At 45.9% G+C, this 17500-nt stretch overlaps 1 protein-coding gene across 2 annotated transcripts in view; it reads left to right on the top strand.

Moving 5' to 3' along the window:
- Window positions 1-17500, top strand: part of LOC114777729 (calcium/calmodulin-dependent 3',5'-cyclic nucleotide phosphodiesterase 1C-like) — a 25329-nt gene that overhangs the window by 2850 nt on the left and 4979 nt on the right. The window contains exons 2-3 of one of the 2 annotated variants that reach the window (XM_028967017.1): window positions 3765-3806; window positions 4248-4413. In XM_028967017.1, the coding sequence (XP_028822850.1) occupies window positions 3765-3806; window positions 4248-4413 (208 nt within the window). Of the gene's footprint in view, window positions 1-3764; window positions 3807-4247; window positions 4414-9287; window positions 9763-11061; window positions 11089-17500 lie in introns of those variants that run through there. The other variant, XM_028967018.1, reaches the window with a different exon arrangement.

The following is a 17500-nucleotide window of genomic DNA, read 5'->3' as shown; positions in this document are numbered from 1 at the left end:
GAAATTTAGAACATTGTGGGTTCTGCATAAGAGTTGATGTTGGCGATCTAGAACATTGTGGGTCCTGCATCAAAGATGATGTTGGAGATCTAGAACATTGTGGGTCCTGCAACAGAGTTTGTGGTTGGAGATGTAGAACATTGTGGGTCCTGCAACAGAGTTCGTGGTTGGAGATGTAGAACGTTGTGGGTCCTGCATCAGAGTCGATGTTGGAGATCTAGAACGTTATGGGTCCTGTAACAGAGTTTGTGGTTGGTAATCTAGAACATTGTGGGTCCTGCATCAGAGTTGATGTTGGAGATCTAGAACGTTGTGGGTCCTGCAACAGAGTTCGTGGTCAGGACTGGACCATCAGGACTGGTGGGACGCGGCGCTGTTCTGTACGTGGGCTGGTCTCATATACCAACACTCTCATTACCTGTCAGAGCAGCAGAGTCGAGTCTCCATGGTGACCAGCAGTGACATCACCATGCCGGGATCCCAGCAATCCCAGTTTCCTATCCAATCCCACGCGTCCTCAGTGCCTGCAGGTTGCCGAGGAGTGTTTGGGGGCGTGGCTTCCGGTCACTTCGGGTCCCTCCATCATTGGGTGGAGGATTAATTTGGCCGGTGAAGCGGCTCTCGGGGAGTCATTAGCACTGATGAGGAGCCGGACCTCGCGACCCGGCTTTTCCCCACAGCTCGTCCATTTCCTCTCATTACCCAGAATCCCCTGGAGCCCTGCCTCAGTAATTCCTCTAATCAGGTTCCTAACAGTAAATCTGTCCATGGTGATAATTATCTGGATTATCTTCTCTGTTGATCTCACCTGCCAGTTCTGAGTTGGGTCACAGTTTTGGTTTGTTTTCTTCATTTTTAGTACTTTAACAGTTTTAACATTAAATAATATATATTTTATGAACAAAAACAACATTGTTTTATTTATGTCTAAATAACACATCACTCTTTTTGTAGCTCTTATTTATTCAGCATATTTAAATTAATTAAAAAAACATGTTTGCCCATCAGAACCCCATCGGCTCCTTCACCTTTTCAAGGTTAAATATTAAAGAGAGTGGAGATAAGAGAAGAGTTCGTGCTCGTTCTTATCGCTCGTTCTTATCAGGACCCTGATTCTTACAGTTATACTGCAGATGATTCACCAGCTCTTCTTTTAATTCACAGATCTAAACATGATACGATTTTATCACAATATTGCGAAACTGTGATATATACAGTACAGGCCAGAAGTCTGGACACCTTCTCATTCAACATGTTTTCTTTATTTTCATGACCATTTACGTTGGTAGATTCTCACTGAAGGCATCAAAACTATGAATGAACACATGTGGAGTTCTGTACTTAACAAAAAGTGGAGACCTGGCCTCCACAGTCACCGGACCTGAACCCAATCCAGATGGTTTGGGGTGAGCTGGACCAACAACAACAACAACAACAACATTTATTTCTTATATAGCCCAAAATCACATACAGTATGTCTCAATGGGCTTTGACAGGCCCTACAGTTGACACCCCCACACTTGACCCTCCTGCACACAAGGAAAACCTCCACACAAAAAAAACTCTAGGAGAGAGAAAAAAGAAAGGAAGAAACGTTGGGAAGGAGTGATAGAGAGAGGGACCCCCTTCCAGGGTAGAGTGAGCCTGCAAATGGTGTCAGTGCAGGGTTGGATATGATATAAAGTCCTACGGTTGTAGGGTTGGAGAAGTCCAGGATGTATTCAGTGTCATGGTCTAGATTACGTGTCCGTAATGATGTTACTGGTCCATTTGAAGATCCCTGAAGCTGTAGTTGTAACGGTGGTGGTGGCTGTGGTGACCCTCTGGTCCTCGTTTAGCAGACCAACAAGTGCTAAACACCTCTGGGAACTCCTTCAAGACTGTTGGAGAAGCATTTCAGGTGACGACCTCTTGAAGCTCATCGAGAGAATGCCAAGAGTGTTCAAAGCAGTAATCAGAGCAAAGAAACTAGAATATAAAACATGTTTTCACTTATTTCACCTTTTTTTGTTGAATGAGAAGGCGTGTCCAGACTTTTGTCCTGTACTGTATATATTTGGATCTTTAGTTAAATGTAAAAACAGAGCTGAAATGCAAGATTCTGTGTACAATCTGGTCGGATCACATTACATTAATAATTCAGCCAAAACAACTTAACTGAATTTCAACTTTATTTTCTGTGCACATTAACACACTGACACAGTGGACACCAAAAAGATAAAATGCACAAGATTGAAAATAAGAAAGTAAAGTGCCTGGTAGTCAGATATCGAAGGCGGGTGTGGTGCTTGTAGAGGACTGAGCTGATATTTAAACATACAAGAAATAAAGTGCACGTTCACAAAGACGTTCCTTATCAGTGAATGCTGTGCAAATTAAACTCAAACGTTATTTTCCTGTGTCCACTATACCTTAAAAAGAAATATGAGAGAAATGTATGTTGAGGCAGGTTCAGCAACTTGTTCAGCAACAGGTCGCTGCTGTCGTGTTTTGCGACTTCACTCCGAGCTGTACAGCGCCATCTACAGGAAGAGAGGTGTAGTTACAAGCTGAATCTCACCTCCGCTGATCTCACAAAAATATCGATGTTTGGTGTCCCTTTAACGATACAATATCAGCACGTAAAATATTATTTTACCCCACCTCTTTTAGCCTTTCAATCAGTATTTACAGGGACAGTCCCCCTGGAGACACTCAGGGTTAAGTGTCTTGCTCATTGACACGACGGTAGTTAGTGGGGTTTGAACCTGGATCTCTGTGGTCTCCAGTTAAGAGGAAAGTGTCTTACCCACTAGACTACGACCACCCCACATTGTGTCCCTGAGCAAGACACTTAACCCTGAGTGTCTCCAGGGGGACTGTCCCTGTAAATACTGACTGGTAAATGGCAGAATTGTAAAATGTAAATAAACCTCCAGTTATGTGAACAGTCAGATGAATGATTATTCATGGCAACATGTTGACTGGTGTCCTCCAAGAAATAATATAAAACTTACTGGTGCAGTGGTGGCCTGGCCCGTAATCAGAAGGTTCCCGGTTCCATACCTGAGCTGCCAAGGTGCCACCGGGTTAAATACAGAGGACACGTTTCACAGTGTCATGACAACTAATCACTTTCTCCTTTGTTTTCCATGGATTACATGAAGTGACCTTTCCGCTCAAGTGAAAGTGGCAGCGCAGAATTTTAGGCATCAGTTAATATTTCAGAAATGATTATTTCGACATTATTCACGTCTATATTCACTGCACGTGCCAAACAAGAACCACAGGCTCCATGGACGGATCCGGTTGCCAGAAGGAAGTGAAAGTGAAACTCGCATGGACTCACGCTGCCTGGTGTCTGGTGAAAAGGGCGGGGTCAGTACAGTAGGAACGGTGTAGATATCTTGGTCGCTGATGTAATTAGCCGGTAATTGGAAGCTGTGGCAGGACAGGTGATGATTGTTGGAAGGAGTGGACTGGTCCAGACGGGTCCATTCCCAGTCCGGATCAACACCTTCGTCCTTGTTATATATATCACCATATCACCATATATAACAACAGGAAAATATCTAAATGTACAGATATGTCCCAGGGATTTATATAACTGTTGTGTGTGAAGTCGGAGGTCAGTGTAAACGCTCGGCTCTGATTGGCCCCTCATTTCAACACCTACACATGCTGACCTTCATCTTTTCATCTTCACCATTCTGCAGGAGCAGAGCTCTGAGCTCTATTATACTTCTCTCATGTCCTCTCACCGCCTCTCCTCTTCTTTCCTGCAGTCGCCAATGAAGCTGGGGAGAGCAGCCCGCGACCTCTTGGCCGTGAGTACCCATAATACCCGGGGGCTCACCATACTGAAGCACTCCTCTTTTCTATTTTGAAGATAATGTTTCATGCATCAGCCAGGTGGCGCCATCATGCACCCAGAGAGAATCTGTGGAGCGAGCGATTCAGAGTCAGGCTTGTGTGTGAGTGTGTGTGTGTGTATGTGTGTCAAGTTCATCTGTAAATTCCAGATTAGACATAAAATCAGGAAAACATTTCCAGCAGCTACATATGATCTAAAACCAAACACACTCGATTCAGATTCTCACTTTTTCTTCTTTGGAAAACTTTTTTTAGCTCTCCGTTGCCAGGTGAAGCGTTTTTTACTCCACTGGGAACAGATGGCCTTCTGAGCACAAACGTGTTTAATCTAGAAAGGATTTTATTTTTAATTTTACTTTAGAGCCGTCCACATTCTGTCCTGTGTTCTGTGCCAGGCTCCAAGTCCCAGAATGCATTGTGGAACGCGATCACTGCTGGCATCGGCATCAAAGACAAGGACCGGCGTGGCATCCTGATCGACGCACGCAGCCCTGAGGAGATCCTGGCAGACGAGCTGCCCGCCATGGACGGTCCAGACGCAATGGAACGGATGGCCCTCAGGTCTGGAGCACACAAAAATGTACAGCACAAATCAGAGACAAGACACTTTCAAGTTGTTGCCACAGTGTGTGTGTGTGTGTGTGTGTGTGTGTGTGTGTGTGTGTGTGTGTGTGACAGATTATACGATTATAAGTTATTGACTGGCCAGGTCAGTGATGTTCTGTTCTGTACAGGTGTGTGTGTATTTATATATATATTTAGTGACATATAAATTGTTCGTGTTGCCAGGTTGGTCTGTTATTGCCTCAGGGGCTGCAGGGCGGGGCCGGCTTGTGGTCATTTGATGTTTGCTTCTCTCCTGTCACACTCTGATATTGGATTCAACTTTCCATCTAAAAATATTATTATAACACGTCAAAATACGTTATTAACACAGTACCAGTTATATATTGTATTTTATCAGTTATCACACACACAGAGAAAGGGGTCAGATGTGACCTTTGACCTTGGAATCCTTGCTGGTGTTGTATTTAATGCCACTGGGTATCAGAGCACCTGGGTATAGTGTCATCTTGTGTGTGTGTGTGTGTGTGTGTGTGTGTGTGTGTGTGTGTGTGTGTGTGTGTTGAATCTACCATGCCTGCCATGAGCTTTGACGTCATCACTCGGTCTCTGGCGTCTATAAATATCCCCGCCCGTAAACAGAGTGCCGCCGTGCACCGTAATGTTCCCTCACTGTTTTATTCTTGTGAGACGCTGTGCTGGCATGAGAGTGTGTGTGTGCGTGTTGGTGTGTGTGTTGGTGTGTGTGTGTATGTGTGTGTGATTTTCGCTCCTTTTCTTCCTTTACGTCCTGCTCCCAAACTCTATTGGGGCTTGAGCTGATTTAGTTTTGTTTTTATTCTTTTATTCATCCTTTTCAGGTCTTATCAGTGTGGCAGAAGCACACACTCACACACACACACACACACACACACACACACTCTTCACTCTGACTAAAAAAGAAATGTTTCTTCAAACTGTACAGAAATGTCACAAACCCACTGGGGCCGAGCGAGTGTGTTTATGTAGTATGAGTAGAGAAGGTGTGTGTGTGTGTGTGTGTGTGTGTGTGTGTGTGTGTGTGTGTGTGTGTTTTGAGTGGAGGTCAGTTCAGGGTCAAACATCCAGACACCTTCTCAGCTGTAGAGCATCACGGGGAAGAGTCTCTCTCTCTCTCTCTCTCTCTCTCTCTCTGTGTGTGTGCGTGTGATTGACAGGCAGCTCGTGCTCTTCGTCTTATCTGGAGTCCGTGACTAATGGGCGGGGCCGAGGTGTGGTGGATTTGCCCTGATTGGCCAGCTGTCCATCATATTTATTGGAAAGCGGCTAAAGGTGACTTCAGATGACGGGGAACCTTCTCACCAGAGTCTGGCTCTGGGTCGAGTTCTAACTGAGATCCACGCTGTACGGTTCTGATATGTGTGTGTGTGTGTGTGTGTGTGTGTGTGTGTGTGTGTGTATGGCGTAGTAACGAGGACGTCAGTTTCATGCAAATGCAGATGTTCCGACGTTCCTGCTTTCTGGTGTTTACAGGTTTGTGGTTCTTCTGTTCCATATTTTCCCAGCACCACCAAACATAAACAAATATGCAGAATTGTAAGGGGTGTGGCTTCAGGATGCAATATGGTGGAACCTGAACAGCAACACTGACCTCCAGAGGTCACGAGCGACCTACGGGCGTCGGCTCTTCTCTCATTGGTTCCAGGTCTCCACAAAGCCTGGATGTAAGGGATATCATGGGTTCTCTTTCCACCTCACCTCCACCCGCGGTTCTATAGAGGCCCGTCATTCAATCCCATAGAACCTTCATAATGAATGAGCCAGTGGACGCAGGTCAGACCACCAAGACATGCACTGTATTAAACAGGGCGTGTGTGTGGGTGTGTGTGCATGGTGCATGTTTGTTGCAGGTGCATGATGGGATAGTGAAATTACTCTCAGTTCGAGTCTGTTTTAGATTTTTTTATCAGTCTGACACGCATTAATACTCACATGATTGTCAACACAGCACGCGGTGTCACGGTGTGTCCTCTGTATTTAACAACAACAACAACATTTATTTAACATACTATACGTCTCAATGGGCTTTGACAGGCCCTACAGTTGACTCCCCCCACACTTGACCCTTCTGCACACAAGGAAAAAGAGAGAAAAACACATACACATGCATACACATTTAACAAATAAATACAAAATGTATAAATACATTATAATTTTTCTTAGTCTAGCACCCAACACTCTCCGAGCATGTTCTTCAATGACAAGTCTAAGCCTTATCAGGGCTCTTAGTTTGTATACTTGATATTCTATAGAAATCGAACGAGAATTGCTGGTGTCTTCCCATTGTAAGTCGCTTTGGATAAAAGCGTCTGCCAAATAAAGTAAAGTAAAGTAAAGTAAAGTAAAAAAAGAAAGGAAGAAACGTTGGGAAGGAGTGATACAGAGAGGGACCCCCTTCCAGGGTAGAGTGAGCCTGCAAATGGTGTCAGTGCAGGGTTGGTGATTATTTGTCCAATAAGAGAAAAAGTCCTACAGTTGTAGAGGTGGAGAAGTCCAGAGTGTAGTCCAGTGTCATGGTGTATATTATATGTCCTTTATGGTGTTACTGGTCCATTTGAAGATCCCTGAAGCTGTAGTTGTTACGGTGGTGGTGGCTGTGGTGACCCTCTTGGAGAGAACATTTACATTTACAGCATTTATCAGACGCCCTTATCCAGAGCGACTTACAGTCAGTAGTTACAGGGACAGTTTCCCTGGAGCAATTTAGGGTTAAGTGTCTTGCTCAGGGACACAATGGTAGTAAGTGGGATTCGAACCCGGGTCTTCTGGTTCATAGGCGAGTGTGTTACCCACTAGGCTACTACCACCCTACAAACAGAACAAACAGAAGCAGCGTCAGACGGTTGCACTATATGACCGAAATATGTGGTTATAGTGGTATATTGGTGCTACAGGGGTCCGGTACCCTAACTAGGACAGCCTAACTAGGGTGAATTTGTCTAACAGGGGGACTGTGTGATAAAGTGGACTTAACAATTGACACTGTGTCTGGGACTTTAACAGAAGACCAGAGAAAACACATAGGTTTTGAGATTGGATTTAAACACCGAGACTGTGTCTGAATCCCAGACACTGACTGGCAAGCCGTTCCACAACTGCGGAGCTCTATAGGAGAAGGATCTGCTCCCAGCTGTGACCTTCTGCACCTTTGGTACCAGTAGTGACCCCGCACCCATTGATCAAAGGGGGCGGGGGCGTGGCGGTTCGTAAGGAACCAAAAGTTCACTCAGGTACTGTGGGGCGAGACCATTTAGAGCTTTATAGGTTAAAAGTAGGATTTTGTAGTCAATCCTAAATTTGATGGGTAACCAGTGCAGTGATTGTAAGACTGGGGTGATGTGGTCAAATTTCCTGGTTCTGGTTAGAACTCTGGCTGCAGCATTCTGTACTAGCTGGAGTTTACTCATGCACCTACTAGAGCATCCAGACAATAATGCATTGCAGTAATCTAACCTTGATGTAATAAATGCATGGACCAACTTTTCTGCATCATGCATTGAAATGATATTTCTTATTTTCGCAATATTTCTAAGGTGAAAGAATGCTATTCTAGTGACATTATCTACGTGCGAACTGAATGAGAGACCTGCATCAATGATTTAACCATCACCCTTGGTGACAGTGGGCACCATGACAGGCACCCGGGGAGCAGTGTGTGGGGACGGGACCTTCATCAAGGGGACCTCGGTGGCACCTTGGCGGATCAGGATTCGAACCGACAACCTTCTGATTACGGGGCCGCTTCCTTAATCGCTGGGCCCCCACTGGCCCAGATATGGCCAGCAGAACACACGCACATGCACACACACAAACACACCAATACCATATCAAACACACACACACAAAACACTCACACACAAAACACCACACTAAACACACACACACATGCACACAAACCACTCAAACACCAACCACACACACACAAATACCATTCCAAACACACACACAATCCACACCAAACACACGAATGCACATCCACATGCACGCACACACACACACACACCACACCAACACACACACACAGACACACACATGCAAACCAAACCAAACACACACAAACACACAAATACCATTCCAAACACACACACAATCCACACCAAACACACGAATGCACATCCACATGCACACACACACACCACACACACACACACACCACACCAGCACACACACACAGACACACACATGCAAACCAAACCAAACACACACACACAAACCACACCAAACACAAGCATGCACATCCACATGCACACACACACACCAACACACACACACAGACACACACATGCAAACCAAACCAAACACACACAAACACACAAATACCATTCCAAACACACACACAATCCACACCAAACACACGAATGCACATCCACATGCACGCACACACACACACACCCACACCAACACACACACACAGACACACACATGCAAACCAAACCAAACACACACAAATACCATTCCAAACACACACAAACCACACCAAACACACGAATGCACATCCACATGCACACACACACACACACACACACCACACCAGCACACACACACAGACACACACATGCAAACCAAACCAAACACACACACACAAACCACACCAAACACAAGCATGCACATCCACATGCACACACACACACCAACACACACACACAGACACACACATGCAAACCAAACCAAACACACACAAACACACAAATACCATTCCAAACACACACACAATCCACACCAAACACACGAATGCACATCCACATGCACACACACACACACATACCACACCAACACACACACACGCTCTGTCTAACATGGGTTGTCTGTCTCCAGGCACTCGTGCCTTCACAGCGCATCGATTTCACACACACACACACACACACACACAGCACTTGGCGCCCCTCTCTCTCTCAGCTGTGTTCAGCGCTTCGATGCTCCGCCCCTCCCCGCCAGTCACGCTCTCTGCACCTGAACGGCGGCGCGTGCCGTCAGTCTGGATGAGGAGGAGGAGCGGAGAGGAAGATCTGCTCTGTTATCCGGACGGGAGCAGCGGGAGGAGCTGCTGGGGGCGGAGACAGGGGCCATGAAGGAAGGGCTCCAGCTGTCTGCTTGAGCCGCCATACGCGGGGCCGCCGCCCGCTCACTCACTCACTGTCCCACCCGCTGGACCACCCACCACCCCCAACACGTCCTCATGTCCTTCTGTCTGGTGGATTTTTTTGATATGGAATCACCAACCAAGGAGATCGAGGACTTCGAGAACAACTCCCTGAAGTACCTGCAGCCTGATCAGATCGAGAAGATCTGGCTGCGGCTTCGTGGACTGTGAGTGACCCTTTACTCTACCGCTCTCTCTCTCTGTGTATGTGGGTCCATGTGTGTTTTGGGTTCAAAGTTTCCCGACAGTCAGGATCGACATCTTGAGAAGTTGTGTGTGTGTGATGGCATCTGCCATAGCATTATGACAGGTGAAGTGAAGAATTTTGATTATATATACTGGAATAGAAGAGAGTGCGGCTGGGTGTGTGTCGCTTACCTGGAATAGATGAGAAGAAGGTGAGCCCTTGTAGGCAGTGTGATGATTTGGATGATGTTCTGCTGGGAAACCTTGGCTCCACCCCTTCATGGAAGCAGCGATGCCGGTAATCAGTGCACCGTGACAGACTTCAGAAAGAGTTCAAAGATCTTCTGAGGAAGACAGAAGCCATTTGAGGGGTTGTCTTGTCCACCAAATTCTCCAGAACTCAATCAAGTCAAGCATTTGTGGGATGTGCTGGAAGAACATGTCTGATACCTTCTGAGGTCTGATGGAGTCCAACAGGTTAGCAATAGGGGACATGCACAATAGTAGTTGGGTGGTGTTCTGGCTCTCAGAAGGTCTCTCTCTCTATCTGTGTGTGTGTGTGTGAGTGAGTGTGTGTGAAGATTAGAAGATTTGATTTATGTGCATATCTGACAGGCGGTCATCATCTGTTCAGTCCTTGAATGAAGTTGATGGGCTCTGATACGCCCCTGACATGCCGAGGTCACTTCCTGCAGACAAAACACCAGGAAGGGTTTGATTGATTGATCGTTGATTGATCTGATTGATTGACTTCCACCTTTTCCAGGCAAGTCTGCTGCAGGGTCAGGGCCACTGCAGACCTGCCTGAGGTCATTGGCCACAGACACTGAGAAACCGGGTTGAGGGCGGAGCTACAGCTGTAGCCTCAGGACTGGCTGTCATAAGCTGGCAGTGATGCAGAGTTTTGATTGGTCCAGAGTGGTGGTCAGCTATAAACTGGAGGTCCTACAGCTGGTCCCCTCTGTGGGTTGAGGGCGGTCTTCACTGCCCCCATATAAGAAATCAGTAGGGTTGGTTCTGAGGTTCTGTAGCGACATGATGAGTTGCAGGTCTTTTACTCCTTCTCTTCTTCACTATGTAGCTGCATTCTATGTTCTCTATATTTATATAATTTCCACATCAACGCTTCTTTATTTAGAGGGTGTGCATCCCAGCAGAACACATTCAGAACATGTTGGGTTCCTTCCTGATGATGGCCTGGACTGTAATGAGACGGGCTCCTGCACGTTGGGTGTGTGTGAGATGTGGTTAAAAATGCTGCTTCTCTGTCTCTCCTGCAGGAGGAAGTATAAGAAGACGTCGCAGAGGTAAGAACCCATCTGCAGGCTGAGGAACATCTGAGGAACGTCTGAGGATAAACAGATCAGTTCTGCCTAAACAAACACGGCCGACGCCGCAGTGTCACGTCCGCTCCCTGCTGGCCTCCGTCCACGTTCTCACACTGACCACACACATACACACACAGCCCGTGTCTCACTGATCCCAGTACAGTACTGTTACAGCGCGGGTCATGTGAGGAGTGTGACGAGGAACCGGGGATCTGCTGGTACTTTCGTAAACTGTAATTATCACAATTAGACCAGGTTTGGATCGCTGTTCTCACTCCCCCATCCTTGTGGCGAGGTGACAGTCAGTGAGCCGAGAACTGCGGTTCCCTGGGGGAACCGGCTGCACTGCATCGCCGGGGCGCCACGTTCCCCGTGAGGTACCGGATCAGAGGCGATGATGGAGGCAGGCGTGGAACAGTCCCTTCTTGTATTGAGTGGATGTGATCATGGTGCAGAGACGACAAGTTGACAATCAATAGACCAATAAACCATTCAGACCAGTACAGACTGCGATGCTGTTCCTTTCTCACTGTTCTGGACATTAATACCATGTAGAACCACATCTGTACAGCTCTCTGTGATCTGGTTTGCACTGGTCTGTGGTCTGGTTTAGTTCACTGAACTGATTGAGTAGACTGGACCGGACTGGACCAGTGTAGTTGATTGGACTGGTCTGGACTGGTTTAGTGGCCTGGACTGGTTTAGTTGATGGGACTGGTCTGGACTGTTTTAGTTGATTGGACTGGTCTGTACTGGTTTAGTGGACTGGACTGGTTTAGTTGATTGGACTGGTTTAGTGGACTGGACTGGTTTAGTTGATTGTACTGGTCTGAACTGGTTTAGTTAATCGGACTGATTTAGTTGATTGGACTGGTTTAGTGGACTGAACTGGTTTAGTTGATTGGACTGGTTTAGTTGATCAGACTGGTCTGGACTGGTTTAGTTGATCGTACTGGTCTAAACTGATTTAGTTCATTGGACTGGTCTGTACTGGTTTAGTGGACTGGACTGTTTTAGTTTATTGGACTGGTCTGTACTGGTTTAGTGGACTGGACTGTTTTAGTTTATTGGACTGGTCTGTACTGGTTTAGTGGACTGGACTGGTTTAGTTGATTGGACTGGTTTAGTGGACTGGACTGGTTTAGTTGATTGTACTGGTCTGAACTGGTTTAGTTAATCGGACTGGTTTAGTTGATTGGACTGGTTTAGTGGACTGAACTGGTTTAGTTGATTGGACTGGTTTAGTTGATCGAACTGGTCTGGACTGGTTTAGTTGATCGTACCGGTCTAAACTGGTTTAGTTAATTGGACTGGTCTGTACTGGTTTAGTTGATTGGACTGGTCTGGACTGGTTTAGTTGATCGGACTGGTCTGAACTGGTTTAGTTAATCGGACTGATTTAGTCGATTGGACTGGTTTAGTGGACTGAACTGGTTTAGTTGATTGGACTGGTTTAGTTGATCAGACTGGTCTGGACTGGTTTAGTTGATCGTACTGGTCTAAACTGATTTAGTTCATTGGACTGGTCTGTACTGGTTTAGTGGACTGGACTGTTTTAGTTTATTGGACTGGTCTGTACTGGTTTAGTGGACTGGACTGTTTTAGTTTATTGGACTGGTCTGTACTGGTTTAGTGGACTGGACTGGTTTAGTTGATTGGACTGGTTTAGTGGACTGGACTGGTTTAGTTGATTGTACTGGTCTGAACTGGTTTAGTTAATCGGACTGGTTTAGTTGATTGGACTGGTTTAGTGGACTGAACTGGTTTAGTTGATTGGACTGGTTTAGTTGATCGAACTGGTCTGGACTGGTTTAGTTGATCGTACCGGTCTAAACTGGTTTAGTTAATTGGACTGGTCTGTACTGGTTTAGTGAACTGGACTGGTTTAGTTGATTGGACTGGTCTGGACTGGTTTAGTTGATCGGACTGGTCTGAACTGGTTTAGTTAATCGGACTGATTTAGTTGATTGGACTGGTTTAGTGGACTGAACTGGTTTAGTTGATTGGACTGGTTTAGTTGATCAGACTGGTCTGGACTGGTTTAGTTGATCGTACTGGTCTAAACTGATTTAGTTCATTGGACTGGTCTGTACTGGTTTAGTGGACTGGACTGTTTTAGTTTATTGGACTGGTCTGTACTGGTTTAGTGGACTGGACTGTTTTAGTTTATTGGACTGGTCTGTACTGGTTTAGTGGACTGGACTGGTTTAGTTGATTGGACTGGTTTAGTGGACTGGACTGGTTTAGTTGATTGTACTGGTCTGAACTGGTTTAGTTAATCGGACTGGTTTAGTTGATTGGACTGGTTTAGTGGACTGAACTGGTTTAGTTGATTGGACTGGTTTAGTTGATCGAACTGGTCTGGACTGGTTTAGTTGATCGTACCGGTCTAAACTGGTTTAGTTAATTGGACTGGTCTGTACTGGTTTAGTGAACTGGACTGGTTTAGTTGATTGGACTGGTCTGGACTGGTTTAGTTGATCGGACTGGTCTAAACTGGTTTAGTTGATTGGACTGGTCTGTACTGGTTTAGTGGACTGGACTGGTTTAGTTGATTGGACTGGTCTGGACTGGTTTAGTTGACTGGACTGGTTTAGTTGATCGGACTGGTCTGGACTGGTTTAGTTGATCGTACTGGTATAAACTGGGTTAGTTAATTGGACTGGTCTGTACTGGTTTAGTGGACTGGACTGGTTTAGTTGATTGGACTGGTCTGGACTGGTTTAGTGGATTGGACTGGTTTAGTTGATCGGACTGGTCTGGACTGGTTTAGTTGATCGTACTGGTCTAAAATGGTTTAGTTGATTGGACTGGTCTGTACTGGTTTAGTGGACTGGACTGGTTTAGTTGATTGGACTGGTCTGGACTGGTTTAGTGGACTGGACTGGTTTAGTTGATTGGACTGGTTTAGTTGATCGGACTGGTCTGGACTGGTTTAGTTGATCGTACTGGTATAAACCAGTTTAGTTGATTGGACTGGTCTGTACTGGTTTAGTTGATTGGACTGGTTTAGTGGACTGGACTGGTTTAGTTGATTGGACTGGTCTGTACTGGTTTAGTGGACTGGACTGGTTTAGTTGATTGGACTGGTCTGGACTGGTTTAGTGGACTGGACTGGTTTAGTTGACTTGACTGGTTGAGTAGACTGGACTAGTGGTGTGTTCTGCTCATATTAAGCTGTCAGTAATGTAAAGGGGATGCCGTGATGTTGAACTGAAGCAGGTTGATGGTTATGGTCCTCTGGTCTGGATGTAGTCTGTGTCCAGTGAAGGTGCTGTGATGCCACCTGTTTGTGTAGTGGCTGTGGGCGGGGCTGCAGCAATGCGGGAGGGTCTTTTGATGATCTAATTAAACACTGCGCTGTCGGCGGCGGATTAAATTCAGGAGTTGTTCCGGCCACCACGATCTGTTCTCCACACACATTTAGCAGGTATGACTGTGTGTGTGTGTGTGTGTGTGTGTGAGAGAGTGTGTGTGTGGTTCTGCCATGTCTTGTCTCTGTTGGCTGATTTCTGCTGCTAATTCATTTCTTCACTGCCTTTAAATCCCACATTCTGCACCTGATAATTAAAGAGTCAAATCATCCACCAAATGGAGCACGTACGTCCTCACGACTCGCAGTCCCACCCACCTTCTTCTCCCCTGTCACCTTCACCATGTCTGTCTGGGATCTGACAATTATCTGCACAGTCAGTAGAGGAGTTAAACCTCCAGAGTCCTCTGTCTGTCTGTGTGTGTGTGTGTGTGTGTGTGTGTGTGTGTGTGTGTGTGTGTGTGTGTGCAGTATATGAATTATATTTCTGTAATGCTGCGTCCTTTATTAAATTTTCCTCTGCAACGTTCTGACTTTTTGTTAATCAGAGGAGACATTTTGGAATCGGTTTGCTGTTTGTTCTGAATGTGATCAGTGTGGTGGGGTTCTGGGTTCTGGGTTCTGGATTCTGTGGTTCTGCGCTGTCATATGTTGTGAAGGAGGTGACCGGTTATTCAGGTCAGCGGTCAGTTGTCACGCGGTGGTGGATCATGTTTCCTCCTCACCTCCCTATAGGGCAGCTGTACCAGGGTCAGGACCACCCGCCTGTCATCAGGAAATACCTCACACACACACACAAAGCACACACAGACACACAACACACATACACAACACACACAAAACAAACAACACACATACACAACACACACAAAACAAACAACACACATACACAACACGCACACCTACTCACATACACAACACACATACACACAGACATACACACAAACACCTACTCATATACACAACACACACACACAACACACAAACACCTACTCACATACACACACACACAAAACAAGCAACACACATACACAACACACACACCTACTCACATACACAACACACACACAACACACAAACACCTACTCATATACACAACACACATACACACAGACATACACACAAACACCTACTCATATACACAACACACAACACACAAACACCTACTCACATACACAACACACACAAAACAAGCAACACAAATACACAACACACACACCAACTCACATACACAACACACACACAACACACAAACACCTACTCATATACACAACACACATACACACAGACATACACACAAACACCTACTCATATACACAACACACACACAACACACATACACAACACACAAACACCTACTCACATACACACATACACAACACATCTACTCACATAAACAACACACAAATACAGCTACTCACACACACACAACCACACACAGACACACAGCACACATACACAACACACACAAAACAAACAACACATATACACAACACACACACCTACTCACATACACAACACACACAACACACAAACACCTACTCATATACACAACACACAGACATACACACAAACACCTACTCATATACACAACACACACACACACAACACACATACACATACACAACACACAAACACCTACTCACATAAACAACACACACAAACATACACATATACACACATACACAACACACACAAATACAGCTACTCACACGCACACAACCACACACACACATACACAACACACACACCTACTCACATACACAATACAAACACACACACACAAAACACACAACACACAAACACCTACTCATATACACAACACACACACAACACACACATACACCTACTCACATACACAACACACACATATACACAACACACACACACAACACACAAACACCTACTCACATACACAACACACACAAAACAAGCAACACACATACACAACACACACACCTACTCACATACACAACACACACACAACACACAAACACCTACTCATATACACAACACACATACACACAGACATACACACAAACACCTACTCATATACACAACACACACATACACCTACTCACATACACAACACACACAAACACACAAACATACATTCACACATACACAACATATGCACACCCACACACACAAACATACACAACACACATACAGACACACACACAACACACAGAAACATAGACAAACAAACTGTGTGTTGTGTGTGTGTCTGTAGATGTTTTCTAATTGAATCCTCGTTGTGGCCATTAAGTTTTTCACCCCAGTTGAGTGTCTGCCCGCCACAGCTGCTCCTGTCGCCGTGGAAACACCCCGCGTCTCCATCAGCTCTCTGGACCGGAGCAACGCGTGTCTCTGGCGGGAATTTCCTGCTGGTTTGTCTTAACTCTTAGTTCGTGTCTGGTCGATCTCTATATCTGACATCGCCGCCTGATGCTCATCTGAAAGATGCTGTTGAGGCAGGTCAGAGGTCACGCTGCTCTGCACCTGTAAATACGGCCCATTGAGGACATGGACTCATTGGACAGCAGCTTTAACTTGAGTTGTGTGTGGATTGTTGTCTGATCAGATTACGGAGGGGACATTCGACATTTACTGATCCGCTCCATGCCCAATCCCAGAGTTCCACACAGTCCAATAATGACGAGGAGGACTGCATGGGTCACATATAAAGTCTGGTAGAATGAGTGAGTGTCTGTCTGGTGTGTGTGTGTGTGTGTGTGTGTGTGTGTGTGTGTGTGTGTGTGACGTGATGTGAGGCTGGTAGTGGTGGAGGATGACGGGAGGAGATGATGAGATGATGGAGTCTCGTGTATTCAAGCAGAAATCCAATTAGAGGCGAGTTAAGAGGCATTAAAGCACCATGGCGCTGCTGTTGGAGACACACACACACACACACACACACACTCACCGATACACAGAGGGTTGACCACTGACCAGTAAAAACTGTTTTTGATGTGGGGGAGGCGGGGTTTTCCGGGTCACCTGGTGGTGCAGCCCCATCTGTTCCCAGCATGCCCTTTTGCTGTGGCAGGAAGCGGCTCGCTGTCACCCCCGACTCGG

This window comes from Denticeps clupeoides, chromosome 2 (assembly GCF_900700375.1).
Source record: "Denticeps clupeoides chromosome 2, fDenClu1.1, whole genome shotgun sequence".
Lineage (NCBI taxonomy): Eukaryota > Metazoa > Chordata > Actinopteri > Clupeiformes > Denticipitidae > Denticeps > Denticeps clupeoides.
The sequence above is the reverse complement of the archived record's forward strand: the minus strand, read 5'-3'. Positions and strand labels throughout refer to the sequence as shown.